This window comes from Myotis nattereri (genome assembly GCF_964212035.1).
Source record: "Myotis nattereri genome assembly, chromosome: 18".
Classification (NCBI taxonomy): Eukaryota; Metazoa; Chordata; class Mammalia; order Chiroptera; family Vespertilionidae; genus Myotis; species Myotis nattereri.
The window spans coordinates 34,375,897-34,402,878 of record NC_138093.1 but is presented as its reverse complement, the minus strand read 5'-3'; the positions used below and the strand labels follow the sequence as shown (position 1 = coordinate 34,402,878).

The 26,982-nt window shown below is 60.2% G+C and overlaps 1 protein-coding gene across 2 annotated transcripts; it reads left to right on the top strand.

Moving 5' to 3' along the window:
* The first annotated feature begins 2,595 nt into the window (after positions 1-2,595).
* On the top strand, positions 2,596-26,558 carry CDK18 (cyclin dependent kinase 18). Of its 2 annotated transcripts, none has more exons than XM_081113158.1 (16): positions 2,596-2,712; positions 17,544-17,692; positions 17,870-18,009; positions 18,578-18,703; positions 19,515-19,571; positions 20,348-20,462; positions 20,607-20,701; positions 20,962-21,024; positions 21,640-21,763; positions 21,867-21,987; positions 22,628-22,725; positions 22,942-23,047; positions 23,168-23,210; positions 23,917-24,007; positions 24,339-24,416; positions 25,088-26,558. In XM_081113158.1, exons 2-16 carry the CDS (start codon positions 17,569-17,571, stop codon positions 25,120-25,122), a joined length of 1,416 nt encoding a protein of 471 aa, XP_080969284.1. In that variant the 5' UTR covers positions 2,596-2,712; positions 17,544-17,568; the 3' UTR covers positions 25,123-26,558. The 2 variants fall into 2 exon arrangements, with proteins under 2 accessions (XP_080969284.1, XP_080969283.1); XM_081113157.1 differs by lacking the exon at positions 2,596-2,712 and adding an exon at positions 11,003-11,055.
* Positions 26,559-26,982: the final 424 nt, after the last annotated feature.

Sequence of the window (26,982 nt, the reverse complement as noted above, 5' to 3'; positions counted from 1 at the left end):
AATGACCCCTCCAGGCAGACGCAGCTCAAACCTGGGTCCTGCAGCATCAGAACTGTTTACTTACAGGCCCCATTAGACTGTGAGCTCCCTGAGAGCAGGGACTGCCTTTCGCTCATCTTTGGTACCCAGAGACTTGTCTATCATTTGGCAGATAAGAGATGTTCAGAAACATTTTGTGGAAACTTGTTCACCTCATCCATCCTCCTGGCTCTATCTTTGGCCCCATTCCCTGTAATCCTCTAAAACACAGTTCCTTTTCCACAGCCCCTCTCTCTGCCCTTTCCTGCCTCTGCCCGGCCTCCTTGTCCCCCAGTCTTCTTATCACAGATGTGGATTAGAGAACCAGGTAGGTTGCTTCCTCTCCCCAAAGCCTGGAGGTTCCAGATCCATTCCTCTTCACACCCCTTCACACTCAGCAGTTTTTTTCAAAAAAATGAATTGTATTTATTTTTTTTGTTAATCCTCACCCAAGGATATTTTTTCCATTGATTTTTAGAGACAGTGGAAAGAAGGGGGAGAGAGAGAGAAAGAAACATCGATGTGAGAGAGACACATCGATTGGTTGCCTCCCACACGGGCCCCGACCAGTGCCTGGGATCCAGCCTGCAACCCAGGTACGTGCCCTGGACCAGAATTGAACCTGAGACCCTTCAGTCCGTGGGCCGACGCTCTAATCACTGAGCCAAACCAGCTAAGGCTCCGCAGTTTTATTTTTATAAAGTGTGTGTGCCCAGGAAATCTACCTCCCCTGGCAGAGCAAACAGAGGTGGCGAAGTGTGGGGAGCCCCTGTGCGGTTGCCCCTGTGGACTACCCGCAGGGCACCCTCCTGCAGAGCCCAGCTGCTTCCTTCCTCCGGCCACGCCCACCCCCTGGAGCCTAGAGAGGCCTTGTGCTGCCGCTGCTGTTGGAGGGCAGATGGCTGGCCTGAGGGTGAGACCGCAGGCCTTGTCTTCTGGACAGGAAATTGTTCTAATCTCAACAACTCCTTCTCTCCAGGGAAAGGCCCTGCTCAAAGCCTAGGACCTAAGGGGCGGCGGTCACTTCAGATCTATCCGAGGAAAGGGTTCTTCTCCAGAGACCTCCCCTGCGCCCTCGCCAGGACCCCCAAACCAAAGAGGCCATGCCCACCGGCAGGGCAGAGGACACAGACCCTGATGTGGTGCCCATCAGATCTGAGGTGCCACCCCCTCTCCTCACAGCCCTCACAGGAGGAAGCAGGGCTGGGAGGGCCCCCGAGGGGGCCAGTTGGCCTGTCACCCCATCTCAGTCTTCCTTTGATCCCTGAAGTCGGATGTGTGGGTAGAGTGGCCGTCGGCCGAGGTCCGTGGCTCGTCACTAACTCCTTGTGGGGCTTGGGGCCAGTTCAACCCCCTTTCTGGGCCTCCGTTTCCCCTTCTGTAAAAGTAAAGCTGGACCAGCCCCAGCTGGTCTGTAAGTATTGGACGCTTCTCAGGGGACCTGCAGGGTTTAATTCTGGAAGGACAAACTGAAAGAGCCTCCGGGGTAGGAAGTGGGGGTGATGGCTATTGGCAGGGCTCCTTCAGGCCCTAGAGCCGTGGTTCTCAACCTTCTGGGCCTTTAAATACAGTTCCTCATGTTGTGACCCAACCATAAAATTATTTTCGTGGCCGAAACCGGTTTGGCTCAGTGGATAGAGCGTCGGCCTGAGGACTGAAGGGTCCCAGGTTCGATTCCGGTCAAGGGCATGTGCCTGGGTTGCGGGCACATCCCCAGTAGGAGATGTGCAGGAGGCAGCTGATCGATGTTTCTCTTTCATCAATGTTTCTAACTCCTCATCTCTCTCCCTTCCTCTCTGTAAAAAAAATCAATAAAATATATTAAAAAAAATTATTTTCATGGCTACTTCATCACTGTCATGTTGCTACTGTTATGAATCGTCATGTAAATATCTGATATGCAGGATGGTCTTGGGCGACTCCTGTGAAAGGGTCATTGGACCGCCAAAGGGGTCGCGACCCACAGGTTGAGAACCGCTGCCCTAGAGCTTGGGGGCCGACCAGGTGGGAGCTTTGTCCCTAAAGGTGAGTGACAAGTCCCACTGGACAGGGCAGAGGAAGGGCCCCAGGGCTACTGCTGTCAAGAGCTCTAAAAGCCAGACTGACCGACTGGACCTGTCTGTGCACCTTCGCTCCCGACCAGGTGCTGGGAGCAGGGTCGGGCTCAGAAGGTGGGAGAGCTGCCTTTAAAGGCGGGCCCTGCAGCACATCACCCAGGGCCCGGACCCGTCCTGGGGTGCTCCAGCCCAGAGGGTCTCACCCCTTAGTCCAGGCTCTCCGGCCAGCCCCGGGGGAGGGCCGGCAGCGCCCAGGCCTGGGACCCAAACCGGAAGAGGTGCTCGGACAGGGTGCCCAGAGTGGGCGAAAGGGGTGGGCGCCCGGGCAGAGGGAGCCGCGGAGATTGGCAGCTGCTGTGCAGCCCGGGAGGGACGGGGAGGAGTCAACTTGTACACGTGAAAAACTCCAGCGGGGCCGGGCTTTCCCTTCCTCCTCCTCCTCCTCCTCCTCCCCCTCCTCTTCCCCACCTTCCTCACTCCTCCCTGCCCCTCCCCTCCACCCTCCCATCCAGCTCAGGTTGCAGCCGCTCGGGGAGCCGCTCACCTTTCGGGAGCAGGACCAGCACCTCCGAGCCGGGGCAGGGACCCCGACCGGGCGCGGGGCGCGGCGCCCATCCCCGGGGCCCCAGGACGCGCGGTGAGTCCCGCCGGCGGGGCCGGGAAGGAGGGGCGTGGGGGGCACCGTGGCGCCGGCGAAACGGAGCAAAGGTGAGCTGGGCAGCTCTTAAAGGCGCCGCTGCCTTTGCTGGGGGCGAGGGGGTGGGGGAGCCTGGGGAAGCGGCGTGGGAGATGGGGGGTCGCGAGGCGTGCTGCGGGTGGCGGGTGATGCCGCGCAGAGGCCAGCCTCAAGTCCCAGGTGCTCAGGAAGGAGGGCGATTTTGCATTCTCAGTACCCCCCCATCCCCCCCAACCCCAACCACCCCGGAGTCTGCATCGGGACTCCCTGGGCCCCGAGCTTGGTCTGAACCCCGGCAAGCAAAGTTTTCCACTCAGCGGCGAGCCTGGCGCTCTCCAAGTGCCCTTCCTTCTGGGGAGGGCAAGGGTCAGGCTTCTCCAGGGAGGAGGGAACCGGCGAGTGTGGGGCCAGGTCGCTGCCCCGAGGGCTTTCGGGGCTCCCGGGAACTTTCTAGAGCGCAGCTGGGGGCGAGACGGAGCCGGGGGGTGAAGGTGGAAGGACGCGGGAGGCTCCGCAGGTTCCAGCGCCGGAGGTGGTGGGAGGGGTGAGTGCGGCCTCGGGGATTGCCGCCTCCTCTGTCTTTCCACCCGCGAGCCCAGAGCGGCAGTGGCCCCTGCGTGGCAGCCACTGGCGAAGGGTTAAGAGCCGTGGGAAAGGGTGGGCGGCCTGCTGGGCTCAGGGATGGGGCTGGCGGGCTGTGCTGTGCGGGGGACAGGATCGGGCGTGGGAAACGCAGGCCTGCGGTGGGAGTGACCGTTGAGACTGATTTTCTGTGCGATGGGGTCACCATCCCGCCTGGCACCACTGGCCTCTTTCTAATTCTCTCTGAGCCCCCTCCTGCCGCAGGGGTGGGAGTTGGGGTCAGTTCTGAGCACCCGATCCCCACCCCTAGCCCGGCCCTCAGCCGTTGCCCAACTGTGGCCTGGGCCCTGGTGACTCACGGACACCACTGGCGTGCCCCTCCTGTGTCAGCGTCCTGTGAGAGTCGGCATGTCCGTGTGGCCCTTTCCATGGGGGCTGGGCACGCAGCACAGTCCTGCACTCTGGCCCGAGAGGGCCACATCCTCCAAGACGCCCGGGGAGTCTGGCCAACAGGGTTGCCTGGTCCTCTCAGGTCCCCGGCCTGGAGCCTGGCCTTGGCAGGGGGCTGAGACCACAGTGGCTTAGGGTTGGGGGGAAGTGAGGCAACATGGGCTCCTGGGTTTGGGTCTGCATCCTCAAGGCGGGCTGGAGAGGGTCACCCTGCCACCCAGCAAAGCTACTGTCTAGGATTGCCCTGCCTCGGCCGCCTCCTGTGTAGCTGATGAGCCAGGGAGGCTGACCTCCCCCCCATCCCTGCCACCACACTGCCCATTAGGTCCCTGGGAGTCTCCCTGCCTTCATACTCTTCAAACTTACTGGGTTTCCAGAGCTAGAGCAGGCTTCGGTGCGTTACCCCAGTGGCTACCATTTACTGAGTATCTACTCGGTGCCAAGCAGTGTGTCACACAGCTTTATGAGGAGGTGTTATCACCCCCACATGACAGGGGAGGACACAGCTGCTCTGAGACACCAACCTTCCCAACGTCGCAGAGGTGGGACCCAGCCCACTTCCATGGGACCCCCGGCTCCCTGCTCAGCCTCTGCCCGGTCAGAGGAGATCCCAGCCCACCTGGAGCTCCCTGGCTCCACCTCAGCCTCAGGAGAAGGAAGGATGGGGGTGGCGCTCCAGTAAGAGACTCCCGTGTGTCCTGTGCCAGGCAGAGCCGGCCTCTCCGTGGGGCGCAGGAGAGAGGGCACCAGATCTGAGGAACGAGTAGGTTCCTGGTCTGGGATCTCACGGGCTCGGCTGCCTGCCTTGGAAGCTCCCCCCTCCCCCCGCCCCCCGCCCTGGGGGCCTCTGGGAGATGGAGCTGCCTTCATAGCTGCATTTGTTTTCTCAAAGCCAGACTCTGTCCTCTGCCCACCTGTGCCTTCTTGTGCCCAGGCACATGGGCTCCAGGCTGCTGGGCGGAGCTTGGCTTGGGTCCTCCCAGCTCCTGCCCCAAGCTTACCTCTCCTTTCCCTGGGATGCCCCATTTGGACTTTTGTCCAGCATCTCCATCTCTCTCTCTCTCTCTCCCCTGATCCCTTCTGTCCTTTTCCAGTTTGAAGCCTTAAGGGAGGGGCTGGATGGAGCCCAGCTCCAGCACACACCAGCTGTGTGACCCCTCTCTCCCCAGCAAACGCCTGAGCTTCCCCCAGCCTCGGCTGCCTCATCTGGGAAATGGGGGTCTTGATCGGGAGGGTTGCTGTGCAAAGGGAGTGAAGGAGCACAGTTCCTGGCACGCAGCAGCTGCTAAGCAACCCGTAGCTGTACGTGCCGCTGTTGGTTATTTGGAGAGGGATTTCCTAGTCCCGGCGCCGCGCCTGCTCTGGGGCAGAGAGAGACCGAGGCAGGCTTTCCAAATCCCGAATCCCGTCAGGCCGGGCTCTTAGCCTCTTTCCTGCTCCTCCAGGTTGGGGAGGGAGGCTCTGCATAAGAGAACGAGGAGGGTGGGGTACAGGTTGGAGGGAAACCTGCGAGAGGAAACCAGGAATCTGTGCTGAGGGGACTCTACCCTCTAGCTTCCAGGGTGAATGGGGCAGGCACTGGGAGCTGGACACCTTCAGCCTCCTCCTCTGAGGCCTCGGGCAGGCCTCCTTTCCCTGGGGTAAGACGACCCCCTCCCCCAGCACTTAATTAATTGCAGTCCCTGTTCTGCTCTGTTGTCCATGAGGGAGTGTCTGGCCTGGGTCCAGACTCACCTGATTAACTTCACGGTCCCTTTGGGAACGAGTCGCATTTCTCTTCCCTAGCCCCGTGTCCCGCCACAACCCCTTCGCTCCCCACCCACCCTGGACCCTTCACCTTTGTCCTCCCGGCATGAGCTGCTGAGTGGGCACTTTCCCATCTCCAGGGGGTGGGAGCAGACAAGGGTAGTCAGTCTTGTCGTGTTCTGGTCCCCACAGCTGTGGACACACACGCAGAACCCACTCCAAGGCTGGGCTCACGTCGGTCAGGTAGAGCAGCGGTTCTCAACCTGTGGGTCGCGACCCCTTTGGGGGTCGAGCGACCCTTTCACAGGGGTCGCCTAAGACCATCGGGGAACACATAAATAATTACATATTGTTTCTGTGATTCGTCACTATGCTTTCATTATGTTCAATTTGTAACGATGAAATTGGGGGTCACCACAACAGGAGGAACTGTATGAAAGGGTCGCGGCATTAGGAAGGTTGCGAACCACTGAGGTAGAGGGGCGCACACCCAGGATCAGGACACACCAGTGGCTGGGCCGGGCCGGCAGGAGCTGCCCGTGGGCGCAGCCGCGAATCGGGCAGAGGAGAGCGGCGGCCCATCTCAGCCAGCCCTCCTGTGGAAAGAGCGCCCATCTGCTCCTGCAGCCTCCATGGGGCTCCATCTGCAGCGGAGGAGGGATGGGGGGGGGGGGAGGGATGCGGTTTGGCTTTGAACCGAAAAGGGTATTGATGCCCTCTGCTCACACGAGTGGCCCCGGTGAGACAGGACACCTGGTCTCAGAGACACCTGGCCGGGACCCTGGAGGGGACAGTGAGTGATGAGACCCCTGCCCTGGAACTCTGCATGGTGGTCTCTCCCTGTGCCTCCGCCCCACCCCCAACATTAACGGCTTTCCTTAAGGCAGTGGTTCTCAACCTTCCTCATGCCGCGACCCTTTAATACAGTTCCTCAAGTTGTGGTGACCCCCAACCATAAAATTATTGTCGTTGCTACTTCATCACTGTAATTTTGCTACTGTTATGAATCGTCATGTAAATATCTGATATGCAGGATGTATTTTCATTGTTACAAACTGAACATAATTAAAGCATAGTGATTAATCACAAAAACAATATGTAATTATAGATGTGTTTTCCGATGGTCTTAGGCGACCCCTGTGAAAGGGTCGTTCGACCCCCATAGGGGTCGCGACCCACAGGTTGAGAACCGCTGCCTTAGGGGTTGGGATGGACAAGGTGACTCTATAATGGCTTGTACAGTCGTTCATTTCCTCCCTGTTGAACGTCTCCCTCCTGTCAACATCCAGGGTGGAGGCCATGTATGGTCTTTGGGGTCAGGGGTCAATTCAGTCCTGCCTCCGCCATTCAGTAAGTGGTTGCCTAGACGAAGGAACTTGCTCACCCATGTTCGTTTCCTCATTTGGCAAGTGGGGAGAGTAATAACAGTGTTACTTCATGTGGCTGTGCGGATTCCAATGAGATAATGTCCACAAACTCCGAGCTAGTTAGTTGTTGTTGTTAATCCTCACCTGAGGGTATTTTTTCCACTGATTTTATTTTTTTTTAGAGAGGGTGAAAGGGAGGGAGGAAGGAGGAGAGAGAGAGAAACATCGATTGGTTGCCTCTCATACGAACCCTGACTGGGACTGGGGATCAAACCTGCAGCCCTGGTACATGCTCTTGACTGGGAATCGAACCTGCAACCCTTCGGTTCATGGGCCGATGCTCTACCCATCTAGCCACACTGACCAGGGCCACAGTCTCCCAGCTTCTTGCCTTACCTGGTGGCTGCTAGATTCTAATGCCATTCAGGCACTGGGCGCTCCAGGGCAAGGCTTGGCAAACCGTGGCGCTTGGCCAAAGCCAGCCTGTTTTAGTATGGCCCAGGAGCTAAGAATGTTTTTTACAGCTTTAAGTGGCTGGGGAAAATTCCACAGAAGACACTAATATTTGTGACACTTGAAAACTGTACAACATTTAAATGTTAGTGCCCACGAGCACAGCTGACTGGACTTCCATCCGTCTGTGGGCACTTGCCCCCTGGGTAGGAGTGTCTGGTTGCTGCAGGGACCCAGTGGCCCCCGGAGCCTGAAGCACGGACTGTCTGGCCTTTGCCAGGAGGCGCTTGCTGACCCTGCTCCGGATAATTACAGTCCTCCCAAGGCTCACTCTGAACAGTTCTGGAATCTCGATCTAAAAATACTTTCTTTTCACTTAAAAAGAAGTGTTACTTCTTTCAACCTGAGCAGTGAATGCTCATTATGGAAATATTAGATGATGCAAATCAGCAAAAAGAAGTCTTAAAATCACCCTCAATTCTGTCCCCCAGGGATAACTACAGTCAGCGTGTTAACTAACATCTGTCTTTCTGGATTATAGACAGTGTTCCTATGTACATGTGTACATGGGGGACACATGTATGCCTAGCACACGTATAGCTTTTACAAGTTGTATACATCTGCCTTTTTTTTTTTTTTTAGTTAAAAACACATCTCCAACTATATGCCGTCTCTCATGGTCCTAAGCCCACTGGGCTTATTCCGTATCTCTGACCCCTGGGGGGACCCCTGAGGTGCCTGGCAGGCAGTCGGCCCTGCCTGTGTGAGATTCAGGGCTCAGTGGGCCAGTCATCAACACATGGGTGGTGGTTTCCACCAGTGGAAAACATGAGGTCACCAGGAAGAGTGTGTACAGAGGGGGGAACAAAGGGCCCAAGAGGGAACTCTGGGGAGTGCCGACGCACAGGGACAGGGAGAGGAAGTGAGTCCGCCAGACACAGATACGGAGGGAGAAAGAAGTAGGAGGAGAAGCAGGAGGCCAAGGGAAGGCAGATGTAGAGCACAGGACAATGCCTGCTGCCCAGCAGCTACTTGTGAAATTAGAAAGTGACAGAGAGACGAGCCCCTCCCTTCAAGAAGCCTGCGCTTTGTGGGGGAGGGGGAGGCAGGTGCCACGGATGGGGCAATTAGAGGACAGGCGTACAGCGCTGTGCAGCGGCTTCCCAGAGGTGCCTTGGAGACAGGGAGGAGTGGATGGGAGGTAGCGGGGTCCAGGCTGAAGCTGTGGCCGGGGCCCAGCCTGGTGGTTGGGAGACCAATGAGAGTTCGAGGAGGTGGTTTGGAGAACGTTGACCCGAGTGCTGTTGGAATGCGGGCATAGGGTCGTGTGGGCCAGCCTGGGGGTGGGGTGGGGGCTGAGAGTGGAGTATAAATAGGAACACAGTCTAGAAATGCTGGGAAGCCCTTCCCTCCGGCCCTCCCTGCTCCTGAGACCAAGGGGTCCCCAGGGACACCAGCCCTGGGAGGCCCCCGCCGTTCCGTTGCTAAAGTTGGGCATGGCGAGAAATCAGAGAGCTGTTCACCAGGATCCCGTGACAGGTTCTCATGTCGGGATGAGGGAAGGCCAGAGAGTGGGGGGACTTGGTGCTCTTTTTCCCCTCCTCCTCCTGATCTGTAGAAGATGGTGAGCACAGCGTCTGTGCTTAGGCAGCCCGAGAGGAAACCGACGGAGCGCCCCCCTTTGGGATTGAAGGGCGGCCTTAGAGAAGTCTCTGGACCTTTGAAAGCATGGGCGGTAGGTGAGGGGCCTTCTTTGAGGATCTTTAACGGAGTAGGCAGGGGACTCTCTCCTCTGCCTAGAAGGCGAGGCGGGCCTTGCCTGGAAGCAGGAAGAGGTGGGGATGGAGGTCTTGCTTCAGCCTCTGGTCTGGGAGGTTCTGCATGGCGAGGACCACAGCTGACAGAAGGGCGCCTGGTCCCATCTTATCACTTGCAAATCCAAAGCCTCCCCAAAGATTGCAGGCCAGCGGCAGCCGGGTCTCCAAAACAGGTCACAAAGAAAGTACCAGAAGATGGTCTCTGTGCCTCCATTTCTTGAGCCTCAGGGAGCCAAAGAGAGTGAGTGTCAGCAGGGCTGTCGTGGGGCCACAGAGAGGGGCCAGAAGTGGGGAAGTCAGGGAGTCAGAGGGCTCATCTGTAGGGGTCAAGGTCAAAGTCTGAGCTTGGGTCATGTGCCTGACCCAGGAGTCTCTGGAAATCTGCCCCTGAGGGACGGGAGCCTCTGAGGAAGGCCCCTGCCAACCTCCCTCCCCATGAGCCCCGCAGGCCTCAGCTTGACATATGTTTGGTTGGAATCTCTCATTCGGACTTTTCCCAGCCCTAGTCCACCCCTCACTGTGGGGCGGCACCTGCCAGCCAGGAGACCTCTGCAGGCCTCCCTTAGGAAGCTGCCGCATCTGCCCCAGCCCACCAGCTCCCCACTGCCGTCGAGGCCAAGAGCTGGTCAGAGGAGGGTTAGGTTACGGCTGAGGCTTTGAGTCCAGCTGGGACCTGATGGTCTCCTGTCGGTCGTCTTGCTTCCAAACAGCTCCTGGAACGAGGAATTCCCAGCTTTCATCTCACTGGTCAGGGGAGGGTCGGCTTGGCGCCAGGCCCTGGGTCAGGCATGGGGTGTAATGATGAGCTGGACCCAGTCCTTGCCCTTAACAAGCTCACAGGTAAACGAGGAAAATAGACAAGTCAACAGGACGGGTTGCCAAGGGCTCTGCTTGGGGTGTCCAAATGCCGTGGGGGCACGGAGGAGGGGTGGCCTGGCTGGGGCCGGCGGGGTTTCAGGCTGGAGGAAACAGGGGCAGCGTAGCAGGTGTCTAGGGGGAAGTTGCTCCTGGATGGAGCCCTGATGATGTGAGCACTTCGCTGGCTTTTCCCGAGGCCCTGGCCCATCCAGGCCCTGGCCCGCCATCCAGCGTCCCACTTCCCGCTGAGAGCCAGGAGAAGCGAGGCAGAACCATGTCCCGGGGAGCCTAGGGCTGCTTGGCTTGCTCTAGTGTGGCCAGAAAGAGGGCAGGGCCAGGCCCGCCCCAGTGCTGCTCAAACCCTACCTACCAAGCGTGCGGCTGGTCCGACAGGAAGATAAACCTGGACACAGGTCCCTGGTGGCCAAAGGTGCCCGGAAGGGAGCCAGCATGCATTGTACACAGACAGACCTGTCCTCAGTGGGGCTGATGTTTCTACATTGGTAGAGGAAAGAGGCTTAAGCAAGCCTTTATGGTACAGTGGCTACGGTCTGAGCACCTGGGAGGTCCAGGTCCCTGGCGCCGTGCGAGGCGCCGGGGAAAGGAAGTTGACGGCTCTCGGCCTGAAGGGCACCCCAGTCTAGCTGCGCGCAAGCCACAAGGAAGCAAGGAAGCGTCGCATTCCACCGGAGGAAGGAGGCGGTGTCCTGTGCAGCTTCTCAGGGGAAGGACACTGGAGCTGAGCTTGGAGGTGGTGTCACCAAGGGGAAATGAGGAGGGGCGTCCCAGGCCAAGTGAACCCACGTGCAGAGCTGTGGGGCGCAAGCGCGGTTTCCTCTGCACATTCCACGGAGGAGTGAGAGCTGAGACAGGGAGGCAGGGGCTACAGCACCAGAGGCCTGCGCTGCTGGCCCTAGAATTTGCTCCACCCCCCCCCCGCCCCCCCCTCCCCCCCACCTGCAGGGCAGTGTTATACTGCAGGGGAGCGACAGCATCAGAAAGCCGCTACGGAAGGGAAGTCTCGCAGCCTGGTAGGTGGGTGGGAGGTTAGGTATTATCCCCATTGAGCAGACAAGGAAACTGAGACTCGGGTGTCTGCCCAGATGGCAGTGCTGGGGGGCGGGGGGGGGGGCGTGGGGAGAGCTGGGATTTCTCCCAGGACTCCAAACTGCAGACTTTTGGAGAGCAGGCCTGGGCGGCATGGGGCGGTCCCTGCGGGACGTTCCATCAGGTAGGGGCTGCAGGGGCTGAGCCCCAGACACTCGGCCTCCCCACCTGGCCTCCTTCCTATAGGTTAGCACAGCGCTCGCTCTCTCTCCTTCTCTCTCTCAAGGCCTTTTCCCCTCCCCCCTGCTTCCTATATTCCAAGCAGAGGCTGTGGGGAGTCCTGCCGCTCTGTCCAGAGCATCTGTGCGTTGGCAGGGTGATGCAGGCCACGCAGTCTTCCTAGATTCTTGCCACCCAGAAGGCCCAGGCTGGCCGCCTCTTGTGCAGGTCGGAGCTGGGCGGGGCGAGGTCAGTGAGGAGGGCTCAGGGCTTCGGCTTCTGCCCTTGCCTCCTGGCTTCAGGCAGCCACGGGATGACTGGCTTCCCCTGAGGTTCCTCCCAGGCGAGGAAATTAAAACCTCAGGCTGTGCCGGGCAGGGCAGGGTCGGTTAGAGGGTGAAGGACGAGATGCTATCTGCGGCTCTCGGCAAGCACCGTTCTCACTGTTCTCACCATGTCTGAAGTCTCAGCTCCTGACGGCTGCGCACTTGGTCAGCTGTGGCTTCTGGTTCTTTTGAAACCTGCAGGGAGCGGGCAGCAGAGGGTGTCAGCAGGAGGTGGTCAGCCTTGGGACTAAGAGTCAGACCCTCTGGGCTTCAGAGCGTGGGCAGTTGGAAGTGATACCCTCCAGCCCCTGCCCCTGGGCCCACAGAGACAGATCCAAAACAAAACAAAACAGAAAGGAGCTGGGGAAGTGTCCGACGTGCACCCGGAACATGGTTCGCACTCCTCGGGCTGCGAAACAGACAGCTGTGCCTGCTGTGTGTCAGCAGCAGGAGGCGGGGACCAGAGCGGGCCCACGGGTCCTACGCTTTGATGGAGGGGCACCCAGTGGTCCTGGAGGCTCAGCGAAGCTTCTGAAGACCCAAGACCTGAACTGCATGTAGGGGTGTGGCCTGCAGCAGAGCTGGGGTGGTAGGGAGGGGAGAGGGCAGAGCAAAGCTGGAGAGGAAGGGGCCCAGATCTTGAAGGACCTTGGGTGCAGGCTGGGAGTGGGGCTTTATTCAGGAGGAAGGCAAAGGGGCTCCTCATAGGGGTCTGCTGGGGACCTCCAGCTTGCTCCCTGGAGGTTAAGACGGGAAGCTGACCCCCACCCTCCTCAGAGCACCTGTGGGCTGTGAGGGCGCCTGTGAGGGGTGTCTGATGAGCTTTAGATGGGGCCCCTTTGCTGGCACGTCTTCACGTCTGAGCAGGAAAGTGGAGGAGAGCTGGCATTTGCTGGGCGTCTCCCTGAAGCTGGTGCCGTGTCATGTCAGCTCACGCAGCATCTCCATGCAGACGTCCTCTGGACATCAGACACTTGCCCAAATCCCACTCCTCCCCAAGCCATGCAACCCCTACTCCCAGCATGCTTCATGCCCATCCTTCCCGATGCTCTGACCCGAAGCCTCAGAGTCTTGCTTGGCCCCTTCCTCACAGCCCATGTGCAGTCTGCAAGTCCCTTTGGCTTGCAGATTTCTCCAGAATCCCACCTCTTCTCCCCACCCGCACTGCTCCCACACCGACCCAGGCTCCGCCATCTCTCTCTGGACCTCTGATAGCCTCCTGCGCACAGTCTGTTCTCAGTACCACAGCCAGAGGGAGCTGTTTAAAATCTAAGTGGCTTGGCTGGTGGGCTTCAGTGGTTGAGCATCGACCTATGAACCAGTAGGTCATGGTTCGATTCCTGGTCAGGGCTCATGCCCAGGTTGTGGGCTCAATCCCCAGTGGGGGGCGTGCAGGAGGCAGCCAGTCCATGATTCTCATCATTAATGTTTCTCTCTTTCTCCCTCTCCCTTCTTCTCTAAAATCAATAAGGATATATATACTTTAAAAAGCAATATCTCATTGTAAAAAATAAAATAAAATCTAAGTGGGATCACATCTCTCATCCGCTTGAACCCTCCCAAGTCCTGAGGAGCCCCAACATGATCTGCTCTGCTCAGTGCTCCCCTCTGGCCTTCTCTCCAGCCACAGCCACCCCTCCAGGTCCCCACTTCTGCCTCAGGACCTTTGCTCCTGCTGCTCCCTGGCTCACCTGCTTCCCCAGATTCCACATGACTAGACTCCTTCCCTGGCCTACTTGGCATTTTCCCAAGAAGATGCCACCTTCTCAGGGAGGCCTTCCTACCCACCCTACTTAAAGTCGCCACGCCCCCACCTCTCACACCTTCGGCTGTATTTCCTCCATTGCACGTGTCACCACCTAACGTTCTGTGTACTGTTTATTTTACTGTCTGCGCCGACCCTCCCTGCCTTGATTAGAACGTAATGAAGGTGGGAAGGAATGTCTGTTTTGTTCACAAGATTCCTGGGGTCAACAACCGTTCCTGGCACGTAGTAGTTGTTCAATAAATAATTATCAAATGAACGACCAGAGCCAAAGCAGAGAATTACGTAACGTCATCGCCCTCCTACAGCCTGCTGGTGGTAGCACCAGGTTTTAAACCTGGTCTGGGCTGGAGGAGGAAAGAGCACCCACAGCCTCGGGCACAGGGAGGGGCGGTGGGGAGCATTCCGGTTAGGAGACCACACGGCTCCTTTCTCCTCCTAACACGCGACACCGGGAGACTCTGAGCAAGTCAGTTCCCCTCTGTGAGCCTGGGTGCCCCGTGGCCAGCGAGGGGTGCCTTGTGCGACGGCCCCAGGACTCCAGCCCTTTCTCCTGGGTACGCAGCGGCCTCTGGGCAAGTGTCTGTTTCCTCCTGGCCCGGCCCCTCCTTCCTCCTGTGCCGTCCACTCCTCCTGCACCAGCTGGACGTTCTGGGCTGGCTGGTGTGTGCCCAGGAGGAAGTGGCAGGAGGTAGGCTGGGAACTTGTCAGACTTACCTGGGCATGGGGCACAGGAAGGAAGGCCTGCCGGGCGCTCTGCCTGCCCAAGCCCGCAGCTCCCCGCTCTGGAGAGGGCTGTGCTCCTTCACCATCCCCCACCCCACCCAGGCCAGCTTCCCTGGACGCCCGTCTCCCTCTTCCCCTGGCACCAGTCGCACGGGGACAGCCCCAGATGGCTCCCTGGCCTGGGGACAAAGGCCACACTGTGCCCAGCCCTGGGCTGGCCTCAGGCTGGGTCACACTGAGCCCTTCTGTCCCCATATGGGGGTGGGGGCAGTCGCCACAAGGTGACAGGCCATTTTCCTGTCTCCCTTCCCCCGCGACCCCCAAATCTGAGGAGCTGACTCTCCCAAGGGAAAAGTGACAGAGGCATCTTGTGTCTTGAGCTAGGAAACAACAGACCATTCACTGCCCAGGCTGCCCTGTCACACCCAAGACCCTGCTGGGTTCAATGCCCCGATTGTCCCCAGCAGAGAGAGGCAGCCACTCTCTGCCATGGTCACCACCCCTGCCACCTGCTCCCTGTCTCCATCCGGAAGTCCATCCCTACATCTGACCTCCATCGCTCCCGCCACAGTGACAGTCACTTCCCCTTGGGCTCTCCTCAGGCCAGTGGAGGACAGCTGGTCCCCATCTCTCTGCCTCGCTTGGCCCCCCATTCCTGCTTGAGTCAGCTGCCCCCCCCACCTCACCCCCATCCCCCCACAACCCAAGTGGGTGGCTCCTTGCTTCTGAAGGAACAGGAGGAGAGTAGGTACCATTCAGGGCTGGGCTCCTTTATCGTGTAGAAGTTGGGGGCCTCTCTCCCAGAGGCTGTTAATGAGCCCCCTGCCTTCCTACACAGCGAGAGCGAGGACGTGAGAGTCATGGTGGCTCCTGGCGGATTCCTGAGCACAAACCCATCGCTCCCTGCCAGAAATCCCAGGCGGCCGGATGACTTTATGGGGGGTCCCCTGTTTTCAGAAGGGGGCGTGGCTGGCTCTCTTGGCAGAGCTCAAACCTCAGGGAGCCAAGTGCCTGGCTCCCCCTACCCACCGGGTAACCATGATCGAGTCTGGGGCATCAGTCTGTGCCTGGCAGACATTTCCTCCCCTTCTCAGGGTCCTCCGGCTCCATTCAATGTGCTCTCCACCCTCGGCTCCACCCCAGCTCGCTCTCAGGAGTCCCCATCGCAGCCAGGCGGGCAGTGGGAACCCGGACACATCACCCTCCCTGTCCTGGGCCTCAGGTGCTTCCACCGCGGCTCACGTCAGATCCGCGGAGATGCTTTTTAAGACGCATTTTCCCGGGCATCATCCTCAGAGCCTCAGTTCCAGAATCTGAGGGTGAGACCCAGGCATCTGAATTTTTAAAAAACATATATATGTATTGCTTTTAGAGGGGAAGGGAGAGGTAGAGAGAAATAGAAACATTAATGATGAGAGAGAATCATTGATCACCTGCCTCCCGCATGCCCCACACTAGGGATCGAGGCTGCAACCCGAGCATGTGCCCTGACCAGGAATCGAACCGGGACCTCCTGGTTCAGAGGTCGACGCTCAACCACTGAGCCACGCTGGCCGGGCAGGAATCTGAATTATTTTTTAAAATATATTTTATTGATTTTTTACAGAGAGGAAGGGAGAGAGATAGAGAGTTAGAAACATCGATGAGAGAGAAACATCGATCAGCCGCCTCCTGCACATCTCCCACTGGGGATGTGCCCGCAACCCAGGTACATGCCCTTGACCGGAATCGAACCTAGGACCTTTCAGTCTGCAGGTCGACGCTCTATCCACTGAGCCAAACCGGTTTCGGGAAGAATCTGAATTTTTTACAAAGCTTCCTGGTGATGCTGATGCGCTGCCAGCCTTGTAAACCACTGACCCTTATAACGGAGTCACCTCCGTACTCCTGTCATGCTGGGCAATGTGAGTCACAGGTGGGGGGTGTGTAGGCCCCTCTGGCACAATGCCTGGCACGCAGTAGGTACTCAGTCCTCGTTTGTTGAGCTGAACTGAGCGAGACTTCAGGGCCCACTGGCCGAGGGAGGCTTAGCTGGCAGTGCAGACCGAAGGCTTGGGTTCTGAGAGGCACAAGCCCGAGGAAGGAAGCTTGGCCATGCCCAGTGTCGGGGCTCCGGGGAGTTTGGGGACCAAACTTGAGTGCATTTGGGGGCAGCCAGGAACATTCAGGCCCAGGGAAGGGACCCTTTTCAGGGTTCCTTCTGGCTGAGGACAGAAGGATGTGATCATTAGGCAAAGCAAACATGTTACTGACCCATAATCCCTTAAACCAGGAGGATTCAGGAGGGGCCTGGTTGCCTTGGCAACCGGGTAGTAGCCAGTGACAGGGCTGAGAGCATCCTCCGGGGATGGGCTGTGTCTGGTGCGTGGGTAAAGCTGGGGGAGGGGGAGGGTGGCCCCTCCCATCACAGGACTGGCCCCCATGCCTTCCTGGCAGATGTGGGTGGGGGCCCTTGCGAGACTCCTGGGTCCCAGCCCCACTGCAGCCGAGGGAGTGTGGGCAGAGCAGGGTGAGGGGGCGGCCACAGTGGGAGCTTATGAAACTGTGGCTGGGAGGAGGGACAGCCCCGCTCTGGGTTTTCAGGGCAGGACACAGGGTCTGCGGGAGGAAGCAGTGCACATCTCCTCACTCCGAGGACTAGGGGGCTGAGGAGCTGCAGGGAGAACCCCTCTGGCTGGGGAAGGGCCCCCCAAGAGCCAGCAGAGTGGCCCGCCCCTCCCCCACTGTTCCCTGCAGTGGACACCCTTCCCCCTTGGGGCTCCTCGGGGACCCTCTGTGTTTCCCCTGAGACCTTCAGCTGCGCCGGAACACCCACATCTCCGCTGGAGAGATGGGGCTGGGCCAGCTCAGATGCACACACCTCCTCCCTCACTTTCCCTCTCTTCTGTCTCCTGGGGACCCAGGACGAACCAGCGAGGAACCTCCAGGTGTTGGTATGAGGATGAATGGGGTTTGGACCAGACTCTGTCACGAGGGTGTAAGCCGGGCTGATACTTAGCTTATAGGCATCCATCTGCGAGGCTTACCGGCTGCTGACATGTCCAAGCTCACACATAAGTTGGTAAAGAGCTGCTGGCCCGAGGGCCATCGGGCTCTGGTGCCCTCCCTGCCACTCAGCCTTCCTTCCAGAACTCTCAGATCTCCAGCAGCTAAAGGGTTACCTCCTGGCCCTGGGGGGGCCTCCAGGACCCTCTTGGCCCTGCTATGCTGCTATTATGAGCAATGCCGTATGGTTCTGGTTCATCCTTATTGTGAGCATTTCCCAGGAGCAGGGAATCCTGGTGGATTCACAGCGGGGGAGAGGGTTGGGAGCTGGAACCTGTGAAGACTCAACCCTGGCTCCCAGGGCAGGGCTACAGAGCTTGATGGAAAGACCAAGACCTGCCATTCCCTGTGGCCTTGTTCTCATGTTTGGCTCTCCTCGCTTCCGCCTCAGGACCTGCTGCCTGGTCCGGCCGATCATGAATAAGATGAAGAACTTCAAGCGCCGCTTCTCCCTGTCCGTGCCCCGCACCGAGACCATCGAGGAGTCCCTGACGGAGTTCGCAGAGCAGTTCAACCAGCTCCACAGCCGGGACAATGAGGGTGAGGGCACTCCCCCCAAAGCCCCTCCTTGCCCTCGACCACGCTGACCACACCCCACACCTCCACACCCCACACCCCACACCATCACTGCTGGCCTTGGGGGAGGACAGGGGGAGGACGGGGACTTCCCTCCGAGGCAGAGGGGCAGGGAGGGGAGCTGATGCCTCTCCCTCTCAGATCTGCAGCTTGGTCCTCTTGGCAGAGACGCCCAGCCAGAGCCCAGCACCTTCTCCCCCACCGACGGTGGGGAGGAGCCCAGGCCGCCGTCCCCCGGCATGCGGTTCCGGCGGCAGAGCCAGCGCCGCTTCTCCATGGAGGTAAGGGCTCTGGGCCGTCCCGTGGGCCTGGCAGGACGCATCCACTCACGTGTGCCCAGGAGGGAGGTGGCCTTGGGGCCAGACTTCATGGGTTCAGATTCCAGCTCTGCCATTGATTAGCTCGGTGACCTTGAGCACCTTTCTCAACCTCTGCCTACTGCAGTCACCTTGTGTTAAAATGGTCACCGTGAAGATTAGATGAGCTGCCTTGTGCCACGTGCCTGGAACATTCCTGGTACATAGCAAGGGCCAGACAACTGGACTATTGTTCTTATGACCCAGGTACCCAAGTGCATGAAAAATATGCGTCCAGAATCATAGTGTCCGCAGGAGCCTCAGTGCACAGGTCGGGACACTGGCCAGAGAGGGGAAGGGGCCTCCAGAGCTCACGTAGCAACAGGCCGGGTGTTCACGGAGGTCTCTGAGCACATGGTTGAGGCAGCTGGGAGCCTGGGTCGCAGCCTGTGGCTTGGCCCCGCGAAGTTGCTCTACAGGGAACGCCGGGCCCAGGGTCAGAGGCAGGGGTCTCACGGCGCCAGCTGCCCACGTGTCATCCTGGCCACTGCAGGACATCAGTAAGAGGCTCTCTCTGCCCGCGGACATCCGCCTGCCCCAGGAATTCCTGCAGAAGCTGCAGCTGGAGAGCCCGGAGCTGCCCAAACCGCTCAGCCGCATGTCCCGCCGAGCATCCCTGGTGAGTCCCCAGAGCGGCCGAGATAACCAGGGTGGGACACCCTCCCCCAAGCATGGACACGCACATGGTTTTTGGCCTCTTTGGGCCGAGGCCACAGCAGTTTCTAGGGACGGTCCTGAGCCTCTGGCGCCACCTGCTGGTCAGAGCAGATATAGTCCTACATCCTTGGTCAACATTCACTCTCTGGCTGGGTCCCACCAGGGCTGGGGCTGGGCCGCCTCTGGGCGCCAGGGTCTCCACTAGAGTGAAATCAATAGACCGGCTGGCACGTGCTCTCCAGTCCTGGCTGCCATCCTATTTCCTTGGGAGCATCTTCCTAAACACACAGGCTCTGGTTCCCACGCTAGATACCCACAGAATCAGACTCTGGGCGGTAGGGCCCAGGAATCTGTATTGTTACGGGTTGGGCATCACTGAGCTAGAGGAAAGGTGCTGATGAGAGAGGCTCCTGGGGTGGTGGGTTCTGAACTGGGCATGCGAGGTGCAGGGGAGGAAAAGACAGAGTTCCTGGAGCGAGTAGTCCGAACAAGACAGAGATAGACAGGTGACGTGTGCTGAGGCAGAACCCGGTCTGCAGCCCGGGGCTCCACACCCCCCACCGCTGGGAGGAAGGAACCCATACTTCCAAGGCCTTCCTCCTTTAGCACAGGGATGGAGGGGAGAGGGGGAGAGGGAGGGTTTGTGGCCTCAGTCGTTCTCTTCCCGATGGGGGTCTCCCTACCTTTCCTCCTGGGGAGGTGGAGCGCGGGAGGTGTGGTCTCGGCGCTGCTGGGGCCTTCAAGCTCACGGGACCCTACGCCTCTTCTCTCAGTCAGATATCGGCTTTGGGAAACTGGAAACATACGTGAAACTGGACAAACTGGGGGAGGTAAGAGAGTGGGTTTGGTCTTCTCAGGGCAGCCAGCAGGATGGTTAGGAGTGACAGGGCCTTCCCCGGGCCTCCCTGACCTGCCCCCTCGCCGCACCTGCCCACAGGGGCACGCGATCTTGGCTGGGCAGCTGGGCTCAGCCTTTGGCAGGTGCTGGAGGAGGGTGTGAGGATGGAGTGGTTCATGGACCCTGGGCAGGATCCAGTGTATTTTTTTTCATGCCAGTATTTCTTGTCTGAGTTCGAATCCGAACTTGACCATGTACTAGCTCTGGGGCCTTGGGCACGTTCTGCGACCCCTCTGTGCCTCCGGTTCTTCCTCGTCAGATGGGGATCCTAACTGGTCCCCCTTACAGGGCTGTTGAGGGTCGAAGCGGTCACTATGATAAGCTTGTGGACAGCACGCAGGTGCCTGGCATGTAGCTAAGTACTGTCCGCTGTTTCTGTGATCATTGCACCAGGCTTTATGTTCGAGGCTGCCGGGGGGCAAAGGGCTACAGAGAGAAAGAAGGTGGCCCTTTCCCTGCAGAAACCCAGACAGACCTACGCAAACACCAGCAGCAGGAAGAACAAACTGGCGTTACAATAGAGGGGCCCTGGCCTGCTGGGGGCTGGGGGAGGACAGTTCGCTCCGAGCGGGAGGAGTTAGGGATGCTTCGCAGAGAGATGAAGGGAGAAGGGGGAGTCACAGCCCCAGCAGGGGCACAAGAGGGGGGCCCTGGGCAGAGGAGAGCAGCAGCCGAGTGTTGCTGGGGCCCCGGGGTTCTTCTTCCCAGGGCACCTACGCCACGGTCTTCAAAGGGCGCAGCAAGCTGACGGAGAACCTGGTGGCCTTGAAGGAGATCCGGCTGGAGCACGAGGAGGGGGCGCCCTGCACTGCCATCCGAGAGGGTACCGCACCCCCGGGGCCTGAACTCCTGAGGGCTCCTGCGAGGAGTCTGGGGGTGCGGGTCATTGCAGGAATGGGGTCATTGCAGGAAGAGGGGGTGTGAGGGGCATGTGGGGTGCTGGGACCCAGGTGGCCTGTCTCCCCAGTGTCTCTGCTGAAGAACCTGAAGCACGCCAATATTGTCACCCTGCACGACCTCATTCATACAGAGCGGTCCCTCACCCTGGTGTTTGAGTACCTGGTGAGATGGGAGCTTCTACCCCTTGTGGCGGGGGGTGGGGGTGAGGGTGAGAAGAGGGGAGATTGGGGATGTCCCAGGTCTTGTTCTAGAATCAGGTTCTCAGATGTTCCAGGCCTAGGGGCAGCTTGGAGCAGGGACCTGTCGCACTCCTGGGCTTCGGCCTACGCTGGGGCGGGGAGGGGGTGGGTGGGAAGGGGGCTGGGGGCGGGGTTCCAGCCCGGCGTCAGGACAGGCGGGGGCTGAGCGGCTCTGTGTTCCAGGACAGTGACCTGAAGCAGTATCTGGACCACTGTGGGAACCTCATGAGCATGCACAATGTCAAGGTGAGCGCCTCTGGCAGGGACCCCGCACTCAGGCCCCGCCCATCTCGCACCCACCTGTCCTCAAGCCCAGCGTGGGAACTCACTCACCTCCAAGGGCCCTGGCTGCTGAGGCTGCTCAGAGCTTCCAGTGAGGATGGAGGAAAAGGGCAGTGCCATTCAGAGAGGACCAGGAGCTGTGCTGGGCGCCTCAGCCCACCATACAGACACATACCCTCTGCCGCCATCTACCCCCCCACCCCCACCCAAGCATGAGTTTCCCCACCTGGCAGATGGGAGCATGAGTTACCTGGCGGGGTGAAGGGAGGCTTCTGGGATGCATGACCTCTTCTGGTGTTTGTCAGAGCGTCAAGCGCATACATCCCTACATGCTGGGCTTCCTGGCCTGGAACTGTCTGCCCTCCCCCATCCTCCCGCCTCCTCCATGTACCTGTTGCTCTTCTCTCTGGATGGGGTTCCCGGGGGTGGGTGGAGCCCAGGAGTGGCCGCAGTGTGGGCAGGAGAACCAGTTGGCTCTCCGGATCCCTCACCCTGCCCAGTCCCTGTCCCCATCCGAGGCCCAGCCATGGGACACGTTCCCCCCTTTCACTGCCCCCCTTCTCTTCCCTCCCGCCCCAGATCTTCATGTTCCAGCTGCTGCGGGGCCTCGCCTACTGCCACCGCCGCAAGATCCTGCACCGGGACCTGAAACCCCAGAACCTGCTCATCAATGAGCGGGGGGAGCTGAAGCTGGCGGACTTCGGTGAGGACACAGCCCCAGGGCCGCCGGGAGTCTGCCAGGCTCCTTAGGATGCGGGCGCCCTGGGGGAGGGCAGGCTGCGGCTCAGTGACATGTCTGTCCCTAGGACTGGCCCGGGCTAAGTCAGTGCCCACGAAGACCTACTCCAATGAGGTGGTGACCCTGTGGTACAGGCCCCCCGACGTGCTGCTGGGGTCCACCGAGTACTCCACCCCCATTGACATGTGGTGAGTGAGCGTCCCGGGACCTGGGGGGGAGGACCTCCCACACCTCCAGACTCCCTTTGGCTGCCCCACGTGGCATCCTGGTGAACTGGATGCTAACGGGTGAAGTCTGAACCACATTGGGGTTCCCTGTCTCTAAGTAGACCCCTCTGAGCCGTGCTTCTGAAGTATTTCCCTGGGGTCTCCAGGCTCACCGGAGGCCCCACTGTGAAGACGATGATCTGCCCAAGCGGATCGACTGGACGTTTTGGAAAGAATATATCATTTTAAAAATTTGCATGGATATTATTTATTGTATGAACCCAAAAACCAAAACTAAAACCCAGGTTTCCGATGCGTGCCCTGGGGGTCTGCAGGAGAGCGGATGTATGACTTGTCTCCTCCGGTGGGAAACACAGAGTCGACAGGGTTTGAGACAACACAGCTTAAGGAACTGCCACGGGGGTGCTGGCTGTGCAGACACAAGCCCCACAGAGTGAAAGGGGAGCGGGCAGCGCCCCCTAGAGCCCGCAGACGCCCCCATAGAGGCTGTAGTGGGGGCTGGGCCACCCACCCCAGTGCCAGGAGGTCTCTGAGCCCCCGGGGGCAGGGCATCGTGGGGGAGCAGCCGTCCCTGACGCGCGCTGCCCGTTGCTCCCCGCAGGGGCGTGGGCTGCATTCACTACGAGATGGCCACGGGCAGGCCCCTCTTCCCCGGCTCCACGGTGAAGGAGGAGCTGCACCTCATCTTTCGACTCCTCGGTCAGTCTCCTGCGCTCCCCCAATGTGACCACCAGGGGGCGACAGAACTCTGTCCTGCCCAAGCGCATAAAGGGACTGGGACGAGCCTGCTCACAGCAGGGCGAGGACCCAGGGGCCTTGGCCATTTTCTGTCTCCTCCCTGACATTGCACCCCTCCAGGTCGCCCTTGTCCCTGGCCCCTCACCAGGCCCCCCCACCCCTTTTTTGTCTCCCTAGGGACCCCTACAGAAGAGACGTGGCCTGGAGTGACGGGCCAGTCTGAGTTCCGTGCCTACAACTTCCCCCGGTACCTCCCCCAGCCGCTCATCAGCCACGTTCCCAGGTAGCCTGCCTCCCCAGCCTCCTCTCCTGCTTGTGGTCCTGGCTGCCCCTCCCGGAGGTGCACACACCCTCCCTCCCACCCCGCCCAGGCCAGGCCTGTGCCAGCTCCTTCCTCCTGCAGGTTGGACTCCGAAGGCATCAACCTCCTGACCAGCCTTCTCCTGGTGAGTGTGCCCGCCGCCGGGCCAGGAACGGGCAGCCAGAGACAGCTGAAGCCCACGACCCTACCCTGGCCCGGCACCCACCTCTGTGCTCACCCGCTCACACGTCAGGACTGTCCCTTCCCGGCCACTGTCCACCCCCATCCCCCCACCGAGGCCCAAGAGAAGCACGACTTCCCCACTGACTTGGAGTGGGGCGCACTCAGAACCAAAACCCAATTCAAACTCACTGAGTGGCTGTGTGGCTTGGGCAAGCTGCGGACCTTCTCTGTGCTTCAGTCTCCTCCATGCAGTGTGCAATCGATCATCCATGTTTTATAAGGTGGCCCTGAGGCCAAATCGAGTTTATGGAACACACTTACTCTGGGGCATGTCTTTAATCGTTAAGGCACACAGAAGAGGGTACTTGTTGGTGTGACATGTTGCTATCACCGTTAACGTTGTGATCGCGGTTGCTTTAGCGGCTGCTTTTCCATCCCCAGAGGAGGTCACGCTCCCGCGGTCCCATGCCTTGTTTTCCTGCTGGTGGGACCTGGGCTGAGGCTGCCTGGGGCTGGGCCGGAGCTGGGAGCTGGCAGTGGACCCCAGGGCCTCTCAGTTTGGGCGCGGGCCCCGCCCACATGGGCACCTAGCTTAGCTCAGGGGAACCGCTTCCCAAAGGGGTCCCTGCAGCCCGCCAGCCGGGACCCAGCCAGCCCTGTGCTTTCAGTATGAATCGAAGAGCCGCATATCAGCAGAGGCAGCCCTGAACCACCCCTACTTCCGGTCCCTGGGGGAGCGTGTGCACCAGCTCCAAGACAGTGAGTGGCGGGGTGGTGGGGGGCGGGGGGGAGGGGAACCCCAGAACCCGGAAAGGGGGCAGCAGGTGTGGGCAGAAGAGCTGTAACAGAAAGGCCAGAGGCCCTCGGTCCAGCTGCACAGCCTTGGGCCAGGGCTTCCCCCCCTTTGGTTCTCATTTGTGAGCAAACGGCCAAACTGTGGGTCCGAGACTCTGCCTGAAAAGCACAGTCCTCACTGAAGGGGCTCCCCAGCCAGGGGGGGCGCTCCCGGCTCCAGGCTCCCTGGGTGTGGGGCGCCGGCTTGCAGTGCAGGGCCGGCTCCGCCCAGCTCTCTCCCTGTCCTCCCCTCCAGCCGCCTCCATCTTCTCCCTGAAGGAGATCCAGCTCCAGAAGGACCCAGGCGGCCGGGGCCTGGCCTTCCAGCAGCCAGGTAGGGCCTGTGCGCCACCCCCCGCCCCTCCCCCCCACCCCGCTTCGCAGAGGAGACAGGACAGGCTGCTCCCCCTCCTCGGGGAACAGAGATGGGGCCCAGCAGCCCCTCTTGTGATGGGAAATCAGTATGGCCTCCTGGACGTTGGCTTCTCTTCCGGGGGCCTGTGGGGAGCAGGGAAGGGCTGGTTTCCCTATCTCCAGCCCAGGCTTCCTCCTCTAGTGTCTCCCTCCTCCTCCCCCACCACCCCCACCCCCACCACCCCCACCCCCACCGACAGAACTGGCTGCCTCTCACAGCCCTGAAGGCATGCGCTCTCTGAGTGTTCTCTGCACGCTCTGAGCTCTCCAACTAACCTGCACCCTGGAGAGCTGTACTTGGTCTCGGAAACAGCTGATGGCCTTGGAAGTGATAGGCACTTTCCATGCATTAACTCATTTAATCCTTAAAACACCTGAAGTTGGTACTATTCCTGCTCCCCAGTCAATGCAACGGAGGCTGTGAAGAGGTTAAGTCTCAATTGCATGCAGCTCCTAAGTAGCGGAGATAGGATTTGAACCCAGGACTGACCGGCTACCAAGTGCGTGCCCTTGCTCGCCCTGCCCCTAGTTCTGGAGCACGCCCTTCCCTCCGGCCCCAGCTGCCTCACTGCAGTCCCCTCTGTTCTCCAGGACGAGGGAAGAGCCGGCGACAGAGCATCTTCTGAGCTGCGCCCAGCCCACTGCGGCCGGAGGGAGAGAAGGCACACTGAGCAGCTGCAGGCAGGGTGGCTTATGCGGCCCTCGGAGGATGGAGGACGGAGGACGAGGCCGGCCCGGAAGACCTCTGGCAGCCCTGCTGGCCACAGCTGGGTCCTGACCTGCTCCCCGTGTCTCCCCGGTGGCCTCAGCCTGGACACCAACCCCTCCATCACCTGCCCTGGGAGGGGGTGAGGGGCAAGGAAGGACCTCAGACGCTTTTCCATCCCAAGGCCCTCGGGCACCAGCGTGGGGCCCATGGGGCCAGGAGGACCCAGCTGCCGGGCTGAGCACGGTGCCCTGGACATGCCTCCCCCAGGGCCTGCCTGTCTCACCAGTTTGGTAGATCCCCTGATGGGCCTCTCCCCTCTGAGAGCAGGAAGCGACATGACACCTTTCCCAGGACCCTGGAATCCTGGGTGCCAGTTTGTGTGCCAAAGCACCTGAGGGGCAGGGGCCCCAGGGCCACAGGGGAAATAGTAGGCCTATCCCCACTCCCCCTCCTGGCCAGAGGCCCTGGATGCTGCTGGATGCCCGCCGAGCCCGGCGGCCTGGCACCGCCAGGGGCACACCTGCGCCTCCGCCGCCCGCCGTCTCCCTAGTCTGAAGGGGTCAGACTGCCTTAAGTTGGAACGTGGGAGCACGCGCTGCCCTTGGAGCTCTGACCCGAGCTCCTGCCTGCCCAGCCTTTCCCCAGAGCAGCTCCTGCTTGTCCCACCCGCGTGCTGATAAGCCAGCCCGGGGCCAGGGCCCTGAGGACAGCATCCAGATAAGCAGGGTCACCCCGGCACTGGTGCCAGGCTGGCCTTGGCTCCTTGGGCCTGGCACAGCCTCCCTGCCCTCCTTCCCAGCCCCTGTGGCCCTGTCCTTGCTCCGCCCGATCCTGGCACCAGCCGCCCCAAAGGGTGGCTGTGAGAAGGCGAGTGTAAATGCCAGTCCAAGGTAGAGGAAGGTGGGGTGGGCCAGCACAGGGGCTGCAAGTCTGCGAGACCTGGGCCCCTGGAGAAGGGCCTCCCAGCACCCCTTCCTGGCCTGCCTGCTGTGTCCCCAAGGGCACCTCCACAGGTGGCTGAACCTCAAATACCAAGGCCAAAGGGAGGCCAGGCCCGACCTTCCCATACCAGCCCCTGCCCTGCCCCACCCTCCGCCTGAGGGGCAGCCCTGGAGGGTCTTTGCCTCCTGCAGGGCCCCCCCCCCCCCCACGGTACTGGTACTGTGAACGTCCTGGGACTCAGCACGGAGACCAACGCCATATTTAATTCATGTACAGAGGGGAGCCGCAGTCTCGCGCTGAAAAGCTGAGTCCGACAGATTGATGCCAAAGATGGAGGCCTTCTGGGCCTCAGGGGTGCGGTTGTGGGTGTGGATGTGTGTGTGTGTGTATATATAAAGTGGAGAGAGCGTTTGGCTTGTGTGTCTCTCTGCACCCCCGTGGGCTGTAGGAGGACGCCCTGCACCCTCCCGGCCGTATTCCCAACGCGGCTGTGTTGAGGGCCAGGTTGATGCCCGTGGGCGCGGAGGAGGCCTGCGTCCAGCCTTGGCCCAGGTCCAGCCTTGGCCCAGGCCGGTGCCTGAAGAGTGGGGCCAGCCAGGGAGCCAAGAGGAGGGCTGTGCAGTTCCGGGTGCCGTAGCCAAGCCTGTGCTCCCCCAACCAGATGGCTCCCTGACTTCTTGGGAGGGAGGAAGGTTCAAGAGGGTTGACGTGGGGAATGGCCAAGGCCAGGGAAGCAAAAACTAGGTACACACCTCACGGTGGTTCTGGCCCAGCAGTGCTCACCACCACTGTGGCTCCTCCTGCTGCCCAGTTGCCTCTGACCTTGGGTCTGTGT